Consider the following 17,327-nt stretch of genomic DNA (forward strand, 5'->3'; position numbering starts at 1 on the left):
GACTTGATATTTGGAAAATCAGTGTGTTGTATTTATAACAATTATAATGTTGGGATAGATCTAATGGATGATGTTTATTCACTTCACAGGTTTTTTTCTGTTTGCTGGAATCATCAGAAACTTTCATTTCAATCTTTCACACATTATTATGGCTAGCAGGTGAGTGAACAGCTGCAAAATTATAATATGGTTAAAAATTTTCTTCATAATTATTACCTTTTAAAAATGTTTATTTCTGGGGGAAAGACAAAATAAAAAAAATATTTTATAACAAGATTTTTTATTCCAAATATAGTGGTTAAAATTGTATTAAATTGCCAGTAATCAAAACATAAAGCAGAAACTGTCATTATATTGAAGTGAATTTTCATGAATGTCCATTACATTTAACAGATCTCAAGAGGCATCGGAAGTTGTATGTGATGTAATCAAGAAGAGTCAATTAATAGCTTCATCTCCTGATGGTCCACCTGCACGATATCGTCTCCTCACAACCAGATGTAATCTTGATCAAGACCGCTCAGTGAGAAAATGGACATTTGGACAGCAAAACGTCAATATGCAAAACAAAATTGTACTGATGGTCGGAGAAACTGGAACAGGCAAAACTACTCTGATCAATGCCATGGTAAATTATATACTCGGGGTGAAGTTTACAGATGAAGTATGGTTTGAGATTACAGAAGAGGGAGAAAATAATCAAACCTCAGATCAGTCACAAAGTCAAACAACTCAAATCACTGTGTATGAGGTCTTTGCCCAGGACAACCCAATCTGTCTGACCATTATTGACACTCCAGGTTATGGAGACACCAGGGGAACAGATGTGGATAAACAGATTGCTGAGAATCTGTACAAACTGTTTCACAATGATAATGGAGTGAAAGAACTCGACGCAGTATGTCTGGTAGTGAAAGCAACTGAGAATAGACTCTCTGACAGACAGCATTACATCTCTGATGCAGTTTTGTCCTTATTTGGTAAAGACATAGAGAACAACATTGTCATTTTTGTCACTCATTCAGATGGAATGCCTCCAACAAATGTGATGAATGCAATTAAGAGAGCAGGGGTTCCCTACAGGAAAGATGAAGAAAATGAACCCGAGTGTTTCTTATTCAACAATCGTCAATCTGAGAAAAGGAGCAAAAAGTATAAGAAACCACTCCAGGCTGCTTGGGAAATGACAGAGGACACATTAAATGAGTTCTTTGCCTCCCTGAAAGAAGAGAACAGAAAAAGCTTAGAGCAGACTGATAAGGTTCTGGCTGAGTCCAAACGACTTGAAGCCTGTATTTCTAACCTGCAAAACCGTATTGACTTTGTAGAGTGCAAAAGTAAAGAACTAGCCCAGATTCAGGAAGCCCTTGAGGCAAACCGAGAAAAGATTGAGAGAAATGAAAACTTTACTTTTGAAGTCACCACAAATTACAAAGAAAAAGTACTCATTGAAAATGCTTCATGGTGGGACAGAAAGGCCACCAGTTGCTCTCAGTGTGAAGAGAACTGTCATGAGTATGACTGCTGGGCTGCCTGGAATGCTTCGCAGTGTGAAGTCATGAAAAATAACCACTGCACATCATGTAAAGGTAAATGTCACTACACTAAACATGTCAGAGAGAACAAGAAATATGTTAGACACAGCAGACAGACCACAATGACATATGATGAGCTCAAAAAACAATTTGAAACTAGCAATAATTCAGCATCAAATATCGAGTGTGATTTAAAGTCCTATGAAAATGTCAAAAATGAGTTAGAAAGCGACAAGAAACAGGAAGAGGAGATGACAAGCACAGAGAAGAGACTGAAAGAAGAGATAACCAAGAAAGAAAAGGAAAAAGCTGACCTGGTGGAAGAAGCCCACAACGCCATCATGAAACTGTCTGAGATAGCTTTAAAGCCAGACTCTGCTTTCATTGTTCAGGGTCTTGACTTCTTGATCCCTCGTGCTGAAGAAACTGGAAGAGACAGTCTTGCAAAGAATCTGAGAGATCTGAGAAAAATTAAACCTGAATCAGAGGAAAGAGTTAATGCTGCAGTGGGGTATGCAAGAGCAGGTCTCAATAAACTGAAAAATTTTTTCTGGTCAAAATGAATTAAATGTGGCTGTGTAACAGGTAATACAGAAGGAATTATAAACATATCAGAATCAAGCATGCAAGTTTTGTTCAGTTAATAAAATGTGTTGCATTTATTCATGCTGTCTGCCCAACGAGTTTATTGTCCTGGGAGACCTGAACTGGGACTGGCTATCGACTTCATCATCATTAAGTGACTTATGTGATGAGTTATGCCTGACGCAACTAGTACAGTCACCTACACGCCTCAATCCAAAACAAATGGACAAGTCTACATTAATTGACGTCATTCTGACTAATGCTCCACATAAGTACTCGGCTGATGGAGTTTTTTGTAATGATGTCAGTGATCGCTGTATGATTGCCTGTGTTAGAAATTGTAAATTGAAGAAAACCACGCCACGGTTTATTTTTAAACGAAATTACAAATGTTTTAATGAACAAGCTTTCCTTCTTGAAATCTATCAGAGTGATTTAAACTTAGTTTGTGACATGGATGATGTTGAGCTGGCTTAGAATTATTTTAAAAAGACCTTTTTAGCCATAGTTGACAAACATGCCCCTATTATTAGATATAGAGTGAGTGGCAGAGATAATCCTTGGTTGAATGACTCTATTGCAACTACTATTAGAGAACGGAATGAAGCATGGACTAAAGCAAAAATAAATAATAATGATAAGTGTTGGTTAAATTATAGGGTATTAAGAAACAAATGCACAAGACTAATAAAAAGTACAAAAAGTGATCATTATCTGAATTTAATAAATTAAAATCTTAATGATCCCAAAAAATTTTGGAAAGCAATTAAATCTTCTTCAGGTGATGTGCCATCCACCACTATCCCTGAAGTTATAATAACAAGCCAAGGTGAAGTCAGGGGTAAACAAAATATAGTAGCTATTTTCAATAAGCATTTTATTAATGCAGGAATGGACTAAAGCAAAAAAGAAATAATCAGTCAGTACTTCCAGCCAACCCCATAGATAGTGCAACCTCCATCACAGACTCGTCTAATGTAAGTTTGAATAATTTTAATTTTACTACTATATCTGCCTCTGAAGTACAAAAGGCACTGTTAGGCCTGGACTGTAAAAAGTCTGCTGGCCTAGACCAGATGGAGCCATATTTTTTTTAAAATTGCTGCAAACTTGTTTGCTGGTCCTATCTCTTCCATTTTCAATCTCAGTCTATACAGTGGTTCTATCCCTAAGTCATGGAAATCTGCATTTGTCTTCCCACTATTAAAAAGTGGAGACCCGTCAGTCTTAGATAATTACTGGCCAATCTCCAGACTCTCTGTCTTGGCTAAACTGTTTGAGTCTCTTATAAATGAGCAACTGAAACATTTTTTAGCTGATAATTGTATTTTAAGTCCCACTCAGTCTGGTTTCCGACAAGGACACAGTACAATTATGGTTGTAACCTCTGTTATAAATTATATTGTTAATGCTTTGGATAACAAAGTCTTGTGCTGCTCTATTCATTGACTTATCTAAAGCATTTGACACCATTGACCACCATCTTTTTCTGCAAAGATTGCAAAGCATAGGTTTTAGTAGCACTGTGTTAAATTGGTTTTCTAATTACCTGAGTGGTAGAATTCAGTGAGCGGTATTAGATAACTCTACCTCATCCTTGCTAGAAGTAAAAATGGGTGTCCCCCAAGGATCAGTTTTGGGTCCTATTTTATCTCATCTCATTATCTCTAGCCGCTTTATCCTGTTATACAGGGTCGCAGGCAAGCTGGAGCCTATGCCAGCTGACTATGACCATTAGATCAAAAGGTGCAGGCTATCTGCTGGTACCTCGTATAGTGAAGGCTACATCAGGGGGCAGAGCCTTTTCTTACAAAGCCCCACTGTTATGGAACAGCCTTCCAAGTAATGTTCGGGAATCAGACACAGTCTCAGCATTTAAGTCTAGGCTGAAAACATATCTGTTTAGTCAAGCCTTTTGTTAATGGTGTTTATGAGGTAAAGGAGTAGATCTGGAGGGTCCTCAGACATAGAGTGTTTTGGTAAACTGGGATGTATGGATGCTGTCAGTCCCCACTCACTTGCTCACTCGAGTTTGTTGACGGTGCAGTGGCTGGCTGCTTTATGTCCCGGGGCTCCCTCATGCCTGTGTTACCTTCTGGCTCTCTCCTTTTAGTTATGCTGTCATAGTTAGTTGCCGGAGTCCCTGCTTGTACTCGGTGCAATATGTATACTGTTCCTACTTATTCAGGTGACATTGGGCATACCTAACCACCTGTGTTTTCTTTCCCTCCCCCCCACCCCAAATCTGTCCCTCTGAGTTACATGGAGTCAACAGGAAATCTTTTGGTGGAGAGGGTGGAGACCTCGACTGGCTATCGTAGCCTGCAGGGAATCGGCCGTCAGACATTCTGTCGCATGTCCCAGACCCGGTGAAATGTAACTGAATTGTCTTGGCCAGCCCTAAGGGTCCCATCTGCATCTCATCATTGCTGAGGAGTGTGCTCCCATCACCCAATCAAGCATCCAGCCAGAGCAGGTCATGATATATTTTACCATATTAACATGCCATTGTTGTGTGTTATGCCTGATGTAAAGACTCTCATCTCTGCGAGCCTACCACACAGATTTAATACTAGTCATTTTTAAGGCATACCTAACAATGTGTTTTCTTTCTCTCTCCCCCCCCCCCCCCCCAATCTGTCCCTCTGAGTTACATGTTGATCCTGGGATTGAGATGCTGGCCTCTTCTGCCCCTCGGACCTGCTTGAGCCATCCTGGTGCCCTGTGTCTGGTCGGAGTTTTATCGCACCACTCCTGTGAAGGACAGCCCCATGAGGACAGTTGAGGGTTATACCTGTTAAAACTGTTAATATTATAGTCAGGCTGTCTGTTGTTGCCCAAATGAGGATGGGTTCCCTTTTGAGTCTGGTTCCTCTCGAGGTTTCTTCCTCATGTCGTCTGAGGGAGATTTTCCTTGCCACCGTCGCCACAGGCTTGCTCATTGGGGATAGATTAGGGATAAAATTAGCTCATGTTTTAAGTCGTTCAAATTCTGTAAAGCTGCTTTGCGACAAAGTTTATTGTTAAAAGCGCTATACAAATAAACTTGATTTGATTTGATTTGACTATGGGCAAAAGGCGGGGTACACCCTGGACAAGTCGCCAAGTCATCACAGGGCTGTTCCATTTTATTTTCTCATCTCTTCTCATCTCATCATCTCTAGCCGCTTTATCCTGTTCTACAGGGTCGCAGGCAAGCTGGAGCCTATCCCAGCTGACTATGGGCAAAAGGCAGGGTACACCCTGGACAAGTCGCCAGGTCATCACAGGGCTGTCCTATTTTATTTTCTATTTATATAAATAATTTAGGTATGGATCTGAAACAAAGATTCATCTTTTTGCAGATAATACTATTTTGTACACTTCTGCTACATCACTGAAGGAAGCAAATCATTATCTACAGTCTGCTTTTAGTCAGGTACAAAAATCTTTGGTAGGATTAAAGTTGGTATTAAATGTTAAAAAAAAACTAAATCAATGGTTTTTACATGTTTACATTCTCTTATAGATTTCAGATGGTACTCCGATAGAGAGAGTAACTTCCTACAAATACCTAGGTATTTGGTTGGATGATAAATTGTCTTTTGGTGTCCATATTGAGAGCCTTTTTTAAAAAAAAACCTCAGACCCAAGCAGGCTTGTGCAAAATTCAGAATTTCAGAATTTAATTCAATTCAGGAAGTGAATTTGAATTGAATTTGAATTGGCTCCACCCCCAGAGGATATGGAATTGAATGTGAATTGGAATTACAGGAAGTGGAATTTTAAATTCATTGCAATTCAGAGAAATTCATTCTAACCACATATCAGTGAGAATGTGATACTTAGCATGTGTTTTTCTTCCAGATTGGAATAATTATATCTGAAACACAATAAATGCAATACAGAGACTATTATTAAGCATACATTCTTATATTGAAAAGCAATATTTTCATTTTAAAGTAATCAAATAACACAAAGCTGTGGTGAATGCAATTATTATTTTATTTACTTCATGGGGTAACAGTGTTGCATTTAATGATCATCAGCTCTTCAAACGTTTTATCATTGAGGCGGCATCACTCTGGTCGGAATATCTTTCCACCAACACTAAATATCCTCTCAACAGGTGCAGAGGAAGCAGGTATGGCCAGATATTTACATGCAAGTAGAGCAAGGTTTGGGAAACGATTTTGGTTTTCTTTCCAGAACAACAAAGGGTTGGTACCCTCTGCCAAACATGCGGCACTCAAGTAAACTGGGAGCTCATGTGAGGATGCATCAATTGGCACAGAAGGTGTTTGGGTATCCATGTAGGAAAAGAGTCTGGGGCGTTTGCTTGGTTGGGTATTCATGTCAGAAGTGGCTTTTGAACGTACAGAATCAACTTTTGCAGCGAGGAGGTTTCTGATTGTGTTCTGTTCTTCACCGTTACACCAGTCTAGCTTGAATCTTGGATCAAGAGTTGCAGCCATCTGGAAGCACTCCATATCTTCATATTTTCCAAGTCGCCTCTCGAGCGCGGTTTGTATGGTGGACAGAAACTTCTTATTCCCAGTCATTTTGGCATCTTTAATGGCATGTCTCAGTCCTCTCACACAAGGAATAACATAGCTTGATGTTACAGCTTTCTCTGCCTGACAGCGGTCTGTGACCTCCTCAAAGGGTTCTAAAACCTCACAGAGTTCCTCAATGATTTTAAGTTCGTATGGTGATAGCTGAATTGGGCAGTGGAGCTCAGCAAGGGTTAGGGTTAGGGTTTTGAAGACTAGCTACCTCACCTCTGGCTGTGTTTTGTAGTTGAATGTATTTGTGCTTATTTATTTATGTGTATTGTATGTGTGTTTGTTGTATATGTTTTTAAGGTTGCTGAAACAATGGAATTTCCCTCTGGGATGATTAAAGTATATCTAATCTAATCTAAACAAAGTAAAACATTAAATCTTGAACAAAAGCATTAATTTATTTAATCTTTATCTAACCAGGAAAATCCCATTAAGTTACAATAACTCTTCTTCCAGGGAGTCCTGGCCAAGACTGGTGGCAAAAAGTTTCAAAATACATAAAAAACAAGACAAAGTTACATACTACACCACAAATCCCATACTATACATACTAAAACACAAACAAGACATTACACTTAATATGACAAATAACAAGCTAATACAGGCACACAACTTAAAGGGCACCTAGTTAAAAACAATTACACTGTTCAGTCAGAGTGACATTAAAAGGTTTTTCAAAGTATTGAAAGATGGAAGTGATTCTAGATTTAAAGTGTTTTGGAGTTCATTCCAGACATTTGGTGCATATGATGAGAAAGCTGTTTTACCAAGTTCTGTTCTTGCTGATGGAATAATTAGTAGTATTTCTTCTGATGACCTTGTCCTATAAACACTATTATGATAAGTAAGCAAGTTTGAAATATAGAAGGGTAATTTACCCATTAATGCTTTAACAATGAAAATCAATAAATGGAATTTCCTTCTGAGAGAGAGGGAGGTCCATTGTACAGTTTCATACAGAATGCAGTGGTGAGTCCTAGCTACTGCACCTGTAATGAAATACAAGGCTGGATGGTATAGTACAGACCTGGGCATTTTCCGGCCCGCGGGCCGCATCCGGCCCTTTTGTTCATTCTGACCGGCCCGCATAAGGTTAATTAGAAATGAGAAAATAAACGTATTTTCTAATTTTACCTCATGCATGGACTGAATGTGCATTGCTTTTATTTTGAAGTTGTGTTCAACAAAAACGCAATGTGTGCGACAGGAACATGACATGAAATCCCATGAAACCTAATCCCGCGATAACTACTTCCATAATTTGTCCAGACCAACCACAAACTTGTACGTCATCCTTCAAACGGTCCAGCGAATCACATAGTGTGACGTCACCAGCAGGCGCCGGAGCCCGAGCCAATCTGATACCTACACCGAATTGACACGGCATCATTATTATAATATGATGTATCTTGCTTGATATTTGGAGTAGAAAGACAATATTGTGATGCCTTTATTGTGTTTTGGGGTGAATGTGACTGAAAAAAAAATGGTACAAACGTTCACATTTTGTTAACCATTGTTTCGGGAAATTTGATTGAATAAATGACATTTTTGTAAGGCAACCTCGTTTTTTCCTTACTCTTACCAGTCTTAGCAGCTTGTAAAAACAATGATATTTATTGCTTTATATAAAGAAATACAATTAATATTATGCAGAATTTAGTTCAGTCTTATGGTCCGGCCCGCCACAAAATTTTCTGTTTCTCATGTGGCCCTATGGAAAAAATAATTGTCCACCACTGGTATAGTACATCTAGTTTTTTTTTTTTTAATAAAGATGAAGTAGAGTGCATATAAATTAGGTCACCGTAATCCAACAATGATAAGAATGTGCTCTGCACCAGCCTTTTCCTTGTTGAAAAAGGAAAGCACTTCTTTCATCTAAAGAAAAAAAACTAACTTGGGTCTGAGTTTTTTTTTTTTTTTAAAAGGCTCTCAATATGGACACCAAAAGACAATTTATCATCCAACCAAATACCTAGGTATTTGTAGGAAGTTACTCTCTCTATTGGAGTACCATCTTGTGTTAAAATAGTGAAATCTATAAGAGAATGTGAACATGTAAAAACCATTGATTTAGTTTTTTTTAACATTTAATACCAACTTTAATCCTACCAAAGATTTTTGTACCTGACTAAAAGCAGACTGTAGATAATGATTTGCTTCCTTCAATGATGTAGCAGAAGTGTACAAAATAGTATCATCTGCAAAAAGATGAATCTTTGTTTGTTTCAGATCCATACCTAAATTATTTATATAAATAGAAAATAAAATAGGACAGCCCTGTGATGACCTGGCGACTTGTCCAGGGTGTACCCTGCCTTTCACCCATAGTCAGCTGGGATAGGCTCCAGCTTGCCTGCGACCCTGTAGAACAGGATAAAGCGGCTAGAGATAATGAGATGAAATGAGATGAAAAAATAAAATGGGACAGCCCTGTGATGACCTGGCGACTTGTCCAGGGTGTACCCTGCCTTTCGCCCATAGTCAGCTGGGATAGGCTCCAGCTTGCCTGTGACCCTGTAGAACAGGATAAAGCGGCTAGAGATAATGAGACGAGATGAGATAAAATAGGGCCCAAAACTGATCCTTGGGGGACACCCATTTTTACTTCTAGCAAGGATGAGGTACAGTTATCTAATACCACTCACTGAATTCTACCACTCAGGTCATTAGAAAACCAATTTAACACAGTGCTACTAAAACCTATGCTTTGCAATCTTTGAAGAAAAAGATGGTGGTCAATGGTGTCGAATGCTTTAGATAAGTCAATGAATAGAGCAGCACAAGACTTTGTTATCCAAAGCATTAACAATATAATTTATAACAGAGGTTACAACCGTAATTGTACTGTGTCCTTGTCGGAAACCAGACTGAGTGGAACTTAAAATACAATTATCAGCTAAAAAATGTTTCAGTTGCTCATTTATAAGAGACTCAAACAGTTTAGCTAAGACAGAGAGTCTGGAGATTGGCCGGTAATTATCTAAGACTGACGGGTCTCCACTTTTTAATAGTGGGAAGACAAATGCAGATTTCCATGACTTAGGGATAGAACCACTGTATAGACTGAGATTGGAAATGGAAGAGATAGGACCAGCAAACAAGTTTGCAGCAAATTTAAAAAAAATATGGCTCAATCTGGTCTGGGCCAGCAGACTTTTTACAGTCCAGGCCTAACAGTGCCTTTTGTACTTCAGAGGCAGATATAGTAGTAAAATTAAAATTATTCAAACTTACATTAGACGAGTCTGTGATGGAGGTTGCACTATCCATGGGGTTGGCTGGAAGTATTGACTGAGTAGCTATTCCTGCATTAATAAAATGCTTATTGAAAATAGCTACTATATTTTGCTTATCCCTGACTTCACCTTGGCTTGTTATTATAACTTCAGGGATAGTGGTGGATGGCACATCACCTGAAGAAGATTTAATTGCTTTCCAAATTTTTTTGGGATCATTAAGGTTTTCATTTATTAAATTCAGATAATGCTCACTTTTTGTACTTTTTTATTAGTCTTGTGCATTTGTTTCTTAATACCCTATAATTTAACCAACACTTATCATTATTATTTATTTTTGCTTTAGTCCATGCTTCATTCCGTTCTCTAATAGTAGTTGCAATAGAGTCATTCAACCAAGGATTATCTCTGCCACTCACTCTATATCTAATAATAGGGGCATGTTTGTCAACTATGGCTAAAAAGGTCTTTTTAAAATAATTCTAAGCCAGCTCAACATCATCCATGTCACAAACTAAGTTTAAATCACTCTGATAGATTTCATGAAGGAAAGCTTGTTCATTAAAACATTTGTAATTTCGTTTAAAAATAAACCGTGGCGTGGTTTTCTTCAATTTACAATTTCTAACACAGGCAATCATACAGCGATCACTGACATCATTACAAAAAACTCCAGCAGCCGAGTACTTATGTGGAGCATTAGTCAGAATGACGTCAATTAATGTAGACTTGTCCATTTGTTTTGGATTGAGGCGTGTAGGTGACTGTACTAGTTGCGTCAGGCATAACTCATCACATAAAAGTCACTTAATGCTGATGAAGTCGATAGCCAGTCCCAGTTCAGGTCTCCCAGGACAATAAACTCGTTGGGCAGACAGCATGAATAAATGCAACACATTTTATTAACTGAACAAAACTTGCATGCTTGATTCTGATATGTTTATAATTCCTTCTGTATTACCTGTTACACAGCCACATTTAATTCATTTTGACCAGAAAAAAATTTTCAGTTTACTGAAACCTGCTCTTGCATACCCCACGGCAGCATTAACTCTTTCCTCTGATTCAGGTTTAATTTTTCTCAGCTCTCTCAGATTCTTTGCAAGACTGTCTCTTCCAGTTTCTTCAGCACGAGGGATCAAGAAGTCAAGACCCTGAACCATGAAAGCAGAGTCTGGCTTTAAAGCTATCTCAGACAGTTTCATGATGGCGTTGTGGGCTTCTTCCACCAGGTCAGCTTTTTCCTTTTCTTTCTTGGTTATCTCTTCTTTCAGTCTTACAGAAATATAGAAAATTCTAAAGGGTTCACAAACTTTAAAGCACCACTGTACATATACTGCTACATGTTAAACACATTATGGACATGGAGGAAAAAAATTTTTGTTTGAAACTTTGAAAAATTTGAAGGTTTGAAAATTTTCAAAACTTGGAAAAAATAAATAAATAATTTTTATTTAGGTCAACGTACTTCCAGTTCATCAAACTTGTGACGAGTGTGTCCCCTTACACTAAGTACTCTCTTCAGATTTCTCTCACTTATGTGAAAACCGTAGCACTGCCAAGCACTGATTTACTGTATTTATATTTGCGTCCAATTTCAAAGTAAAATCCGATGAAATTTATTTGAGCTCTCACACAGTTTTTCATTTTGGTCAATGTACTTCTCAGGTCAGTTTGGCAACATTGAAACAGGGCTGTCGTGGAGGCTAAACTTACATAAACTTTACGTCCATTTCTGAAATGGCATGTTATTTACGCAACTTTAAAAATTTATTGGGTAAGAGTTTCCTGTTGTTATAACAGCACAAGCCGTAATATATTCAAAATTGCGCTGCATAATCAGCATTTACGATATTTAAACTGTGTGACAAATCACATTGTCTCCTGCTAGAGGGATTGCACGTGATATCACTGTAACTGAAAGTCACTGCCACTGCCAGAATGCCTCACTTAGTGGCCGTGTTAGCATTAACATTAGTATTCAATTCGAATGCTGTGAAAACACACACACACACACACACACACACACACACACACACACACACACACACACACACACACACACACAAAGAAACAAAATCCATATCTACAAAATGGATTGAATATCTTCATATTTAAGGCCAATCTCAAAATTCTCTGAACCTTACCCACTGGTCTGTGCGCGCTCCATTGTTGTGGTTTTCATGTTGCCAAAATAATCTGGAAGTTCCTTGGCCTGCATAAAAAAATCAGATCTCACAAAAGTATTGAAGATCTTTTCCCCCCTCCATGTTTCTTCAGGGACTCCATAACACATTCATAATGAATCATCATGAAAGTTCTAAATGATTACCTAAACAAAGTAAAAGACTAAATCTTGAACAACAGCATTAATGAATAAACGCAACGCATTTCATTAACTGAACAAAACTTGCACGCTTGATTCTGATATGTTTATAATTCCTTCTGTATTACCTGTTACACAGCCACATTTAATTCATTTTGACCAGAAAAAATTTTTCCCTTTATTGAGACCTGGTCTTGCATACCCCACTGCAGCATTAACTCTTTCCTCTGATTCAGGTTTAATTTTTCTCAGCTCTCTCAGATTATTTGCAAGGACGTTTCTTCCAGTTTCTTCAGCACGAGGGATCAAGAAGTCAAGACCCTGAACAATGAAAGCAGAGTCTGGCTTTAAAGCTATCTCAGACAGTTTCATGATGGCGTTGTGGGCTTCTTCCACCAGGTCAGCTTTTTCCTTTTCTTTTTTGGTTATCTCTTCTTTCAGTCTCTTCTCTATGCTTGTCATCTTCTCTTCCTGTTTCTTGTCACTTTCGAATTCATTTTTGACATTTTCATAGGACTTTAAATCACACTCGATATTTGATGCTGAACTACGGCAAGTTTCATATTCTTTTTTGAGCTCATCATATGTCACTGTGGTCTTTCCGCTGCGTGTAACATATTTCTTGTTCTCTCTGACATGTTTAGTATAGTGACATTTACCTGTACATGATATGCAGTGGTTATTTTTCATGACTTCACACCACGAAGCATTCCAGGCAACCCAGCAGCCATACTCATGACAGTTCTCTTCACACTGAGAGCAACTGGTGGCCTTTCTGTCCCCCCATAAAGCATTTTCAATGAGTACTTTTTCTTTGTAATTTGTGGTGACTTCAAAAGTAAAGTTTTCATTTCTCTCAATCTTTTCTCGGTTTGCCTCAAGGGCTTTCTGAATCTGGGCTAGTTCTTTACTTTTGCACTCTACAAAGTCAATACGTTCTTGCAGGTTCGAAATACAGGCTTCAAGTCGTTTGGACTCAGCCAGAACCTTATCAGTCTGCTCTAAGCTTTTTCTGTTCTCTTCTTTCAGGGAGGCAAAGAACTCATTTAATGTGTCCTCTGTCGTTTCCCAAGCTGCCTGGAGCGGTTTCTTATACTTTTTGCTCCTTTTCTCAGATTGACGATTGTTGAATAAGAAACACTCGGGTTCATTTTCTTCATCTTTCCTGCAGGGAATCTCTGCTCTCTTAATTGCATTCATCACATTTGTTGGAGGCATTCCATCTGAATGAGTGACAAAAATGACAATGTTGTTCTCTATGTCTTTACCAAATAAGGACAAAACTGCATCAAAGATGTAATGCTGTCTGTCAGAGAGTCGATTCTCGGATGCCTTCACTACCAGACACACTGCGTCGATTTCTTTCACTCCATTGTCATTGCGAAACAGTTTGCACAGATTCTTAGCAATCTGTTTATCCATATCCGTTCCCCTGGTGTCTCCATAACCTGGAGTGTCAATAATGGTCAGACAGATTGGGTAGTCCTGGGCAAAGACCTCATACACAGTGATTTGAGTTGTTTGTGTTTCTGTCTGATCTGAGGTTTGATTATTTTTTCCCTCTTCTGTAATCTCAAACCATACTTCATCTGTAAACTTCACTCCAAGTATATAATTTACCACGGCATTGATCAGAGTAGTTTTGCCTGCTCCAGTTTCTCCAACCATCAGTAGGATTTTGTTTTGCATTTTGATGTTTTGCTGTCCAAATGTCCATTTTCTCACTGCACCATCTCGATCAAAATTACATCTGGTTGTGAGGAGACGATATCGTGCAGGTGGACCATCAGGATGAGAAGCTATTAATTGACTCTTCTTGATGACATCACGTAAAACCTCCGATGCCTCTTGAAATCTGTAAAATGCAATTGACATTCATGAAAATTCCCTTCTATATAAAGACAGATTATGCTTATATTAATCCAGTTTTTTATGCTGTCAAACATTATATCTTGATTTTCACCACTATATTAGGAACAAAAACATATTTAATGAGAGTAACAAGTCAGAATAAAAATATTGTTTTATTTTGTCTATGTCTGAGAAACAAATAAGATTTTTTAAAGATAATAATTGCAAATAAAATTTTTAACCATGTTATAGTTTTGCAGCTGTTCACTCACCTAGTAGCCATAATAATGTGAAATTCTGAAAAGAAAATTTCTGATGATTGCAGCAAACAGAAAAACCTGTGAAGTGAATAAACATTATCCATTAGATCTATCTCAAAATTCTAATTGTTATAAATACATCTAAGGATGCACTAATTTTCCAAATATCAAGCCAAGCTTTAGTCATAGTAATTAGGTTGTAAGAGCCAGTTTAATGCGGCTGCATGATCACAATTTATTTGATTAAAATTATTCACTTTTTTCTTGTGTTGGGCTCCCAGTTTAACCCGTAACAACTACATTGTTGACAAGCATACATTTGTTGATGACCAGAAGTATTGATTTTCATCATTCTCTGTATTTACCTCTTGTCAGGAATGCAGGCAAAAGACGGATATTAAAGCTGGAAGAGAGTTTATTCAGGCAAACAAATCCAAATTGTAAGGCAAAAGGCAGGATCACAAAATAGGCAGTGGTCAGACGAGGCACAAAAAATATCTGGGAGGGAATATGGAAAGGGCAAAATTCAAAGTAGAAAATAAGTCAAACCAGAGACGCAGAGCAATAATCACAAGGCGTGGTAATAGCAGATACAAGGAAGTAAGCATAATATTTTGCTCAGGGAACTGGAATGGCAGGTTTCAGGCATGATGTGTGGAATGTGTGTGTGTGAGTTTATTGTGTCTGGGAAAGTCCAGCTTGTAAGTAATGGCATTGCAGCATTTTAAAGGGGCCGATATACTTAGCACTGAGTGTTCTGTAAGCTGGTGGGTTCCTGATGTCTTTGGTTGATAGCCATACTCTGTCACCTGGGTTATATTAGGGGGTTTCCTCACTATGATCGTCAGCAAAGTGCTTGTACCTTTGCACCACCTGCTCTAAGCACTGGTGGACACTCTCCCACACCTGGTCATTAAACTGTGGGTGGTAACCGGACAATAAGCTTACTGAAACTCCCAGGCTGTCCATGAACTTAGACCACCATCAAGACACGAACTGCAAATAATGACCACTGACCATATGTTCTGGGATACAAAAATAATGAAATACATGGGTAAAAATGAGTTCAGCTGTTTCAGAGGCTATCAAGTCAAGTCAAGTTTATTTGTATAGCGCTTTTAACAATAAACATTGCCGCAAAGCAGCTTTATAGAATTTGAACAACTTAAAACATGAGCTAATTTTATCCCTAATCTATCCCCAATGAGCAAGCCTGAAGCCTATCAGAAGAACTGGTAGAGGCATGGGTCTTAAAGATTTTGAGAAACGATCAATGATGACTACGATTGCTGTATTGCATTGGGATTGGGGAAGATCTGTGATGAAGTGTCTGGCAATATGGGCTCAGGGATGCTGAGGTGTGGGCAGTGGCAAGACTTTTCTGACTGGAAGTGCCCAGGGAAATTTAGCCTGTGTACATGCTGAACATGAGGAAATGTAACAGTTGATATCCGTCAACATGTTGGGCCACCAGTAGCTTGTTCACAAAAGTTGTTACGTGTGCCGACTACCTGGATGCCCAGTGGTGGGAGTGGTGAGTGCCGAGGTGATCAGATGGCCTCTGAGGTGTGGATGAACATAGGTCTGATTGAAGAAGAAGAAAAACAGCTTTATTTATCACGTACACTTACGCACAGTGAAATTCCTCTCTGCATTTAACCCATCTGAAATAGTGAACACACACACAAACAATGAATACACACACATACCCAGAGCAGTAGGCAGCATTTTGAGCAATTGGGGGTTAGGTGCCTTGCTCAAGGGCACTTCAGCCCAAGGCTACTCCATGTTAACCTAACTGCATGTTTTTGGACTGTGGGAGAAACTGGAGCACCTGGAAGAAAACCCATATAGACACGGGGAGAAAATGCAAACTAAGGTTAAGGTTTTTTTATTTGCCATTTGTGCATAAACCAACAGTTCAGACACATTGGAATTTTTGTGCAGAGCTCTCTCAGTCAGCAGATTAGAAAATAAAAAAAAAACACAATAAAAATATAAAATATAGAAACACTATACAATACATTGGGGGGGAGAAAAAAGTTATATGCTCAAAATTTTAAATACAAGTATTAAACAGATGGAGAGGGCAAATGTTAAATAAACATTAATAAAATAAAAGGCTAGTCGTGAGTGCTGTTCCTGGATTTTTATTTTATTAATGTTGTTTAACATTTGCCCTCTCCTTCTGTTTAATACTTGTATTTAAAATTTTGAGCATATAACTTTTTTTTTAATTAAAAAAATAAAATAAAATAAAATAAAACTCCACACAGAACGGCCCCCATCAGCCACTAGGCTCGATCCCAGAACCCTCTTGCTGTGAGACGACACTACATCACCACTACATTACTATACTGCCCTGATTGGCTGGGCAGTTATCAGGGACATGATATGACATAGTTCGACTGAGTTCTTGGTCAATCTCCCGGGTCAAGGATCTCACAAAGCATGCTGGAGGGCTGTAATCTGGATCCTGGACTGGAGCTGTGGATGGGTAGATATGGGACAGAGAGTCAGCTTTTGTGTTCTTTGAGCGAGACCTGTAGGCTATGGTGAACTGAAAACGTGAAGAGGCCCCACTGGGCTTGACAAGGAGTCAATTGTGTAGCAGTCTTCAGGTACTCCAGATTTTTGTGATTGGTGAAGACAGTAAAAGTTGCTCCCTCCAGCCAGTGTCGCCACTCCTCCAGTGTCAGATTGACAGCCAAATGCTCCTGGTTACCAGTATCGGTGCAACCTGGGTTTCTTGCTGAAATGCTGATGCATTAACTTCTCCAATGAAGGGCTTATTGGGAGCAGAAATTTCAGAAATCATAACAATAAAAATAAAAAAATCGGAAAAAGTTGGGATGGTATGTTGGAATGGAAATGAAAACTGAAAAAAACTGCAAATGCTGATTTGTAAATAATCTTTGTTGTGAATTGCATTCAAAACAAAACATAGCAGCACATTATTTGATGTTTTACCTTATAAAGTTTTT

General features: G+C 38.5%; 2 protein-coding genes across 2 annotated transcripts; one reads left to right on the forward strand and one right to left on the reverse strand.

Annotated features, from left to right (window-relative positions):
- The first annotated feature begins 373 nt into the window (after positions 1 to 373).
- LOC132885881 (uncharacterized) lies at positions 374 to 2,099 on the forward strand. Its single transcript, XM_060920410.1, has one exon. It carries the CDS (start codon positions 374 to 376, stop codon positions 2,096 to 2,098), a length of 1,725 nt encoding a protein of 574 aa, XP_060776393.1. The 3' UTR covers position 2,099.
- Positions 2,100 to 11,902: 9,803 nt separating this feature from the next.
- On the reverse strand, positions 11,903 to 14,941 carry LOC132881753 (uncharacterized). The gene is made up of 3 exons (XM_060914591.1): positions 14,709 to 14,941; positions 14,356 to 14,421; positions 11,903 to 14,087 (listed from the first exon to the last, which is right to left on the reverse strand). The coding sequence occupies exons 2-3, from the start codon at positions 14,364 to 14,366 to the stop codon at positions 12,383 to 12,385; spliced, it is 1,716 nt and encodes a 571-aa protein (XP_060770574.1). The 5' UTR covers positions 14,367 to 14,421; positions 14,709 to 14,941; the 3' UTR covers positions 11,903 to 12,382.
- Positions 14,942 to 17,327: the final 2,386 nt, after the last annotated feature.

The sequence above is a fragment of the Neoarius graeffei genome, chromosome 1 (genome assembly GCF_027579695.1).
Source record: "Neoarius graeffei isolate fNeoGra1 chromosome 1, fNeoGra1.pri, whole genome shotgun sequence".
Lineage (NCBI taxonomy): Eukaryota > Metazoa > Chordata > Actinopteri > Siluriformes > Ariidae > Neoarius > Neoarius graeffei.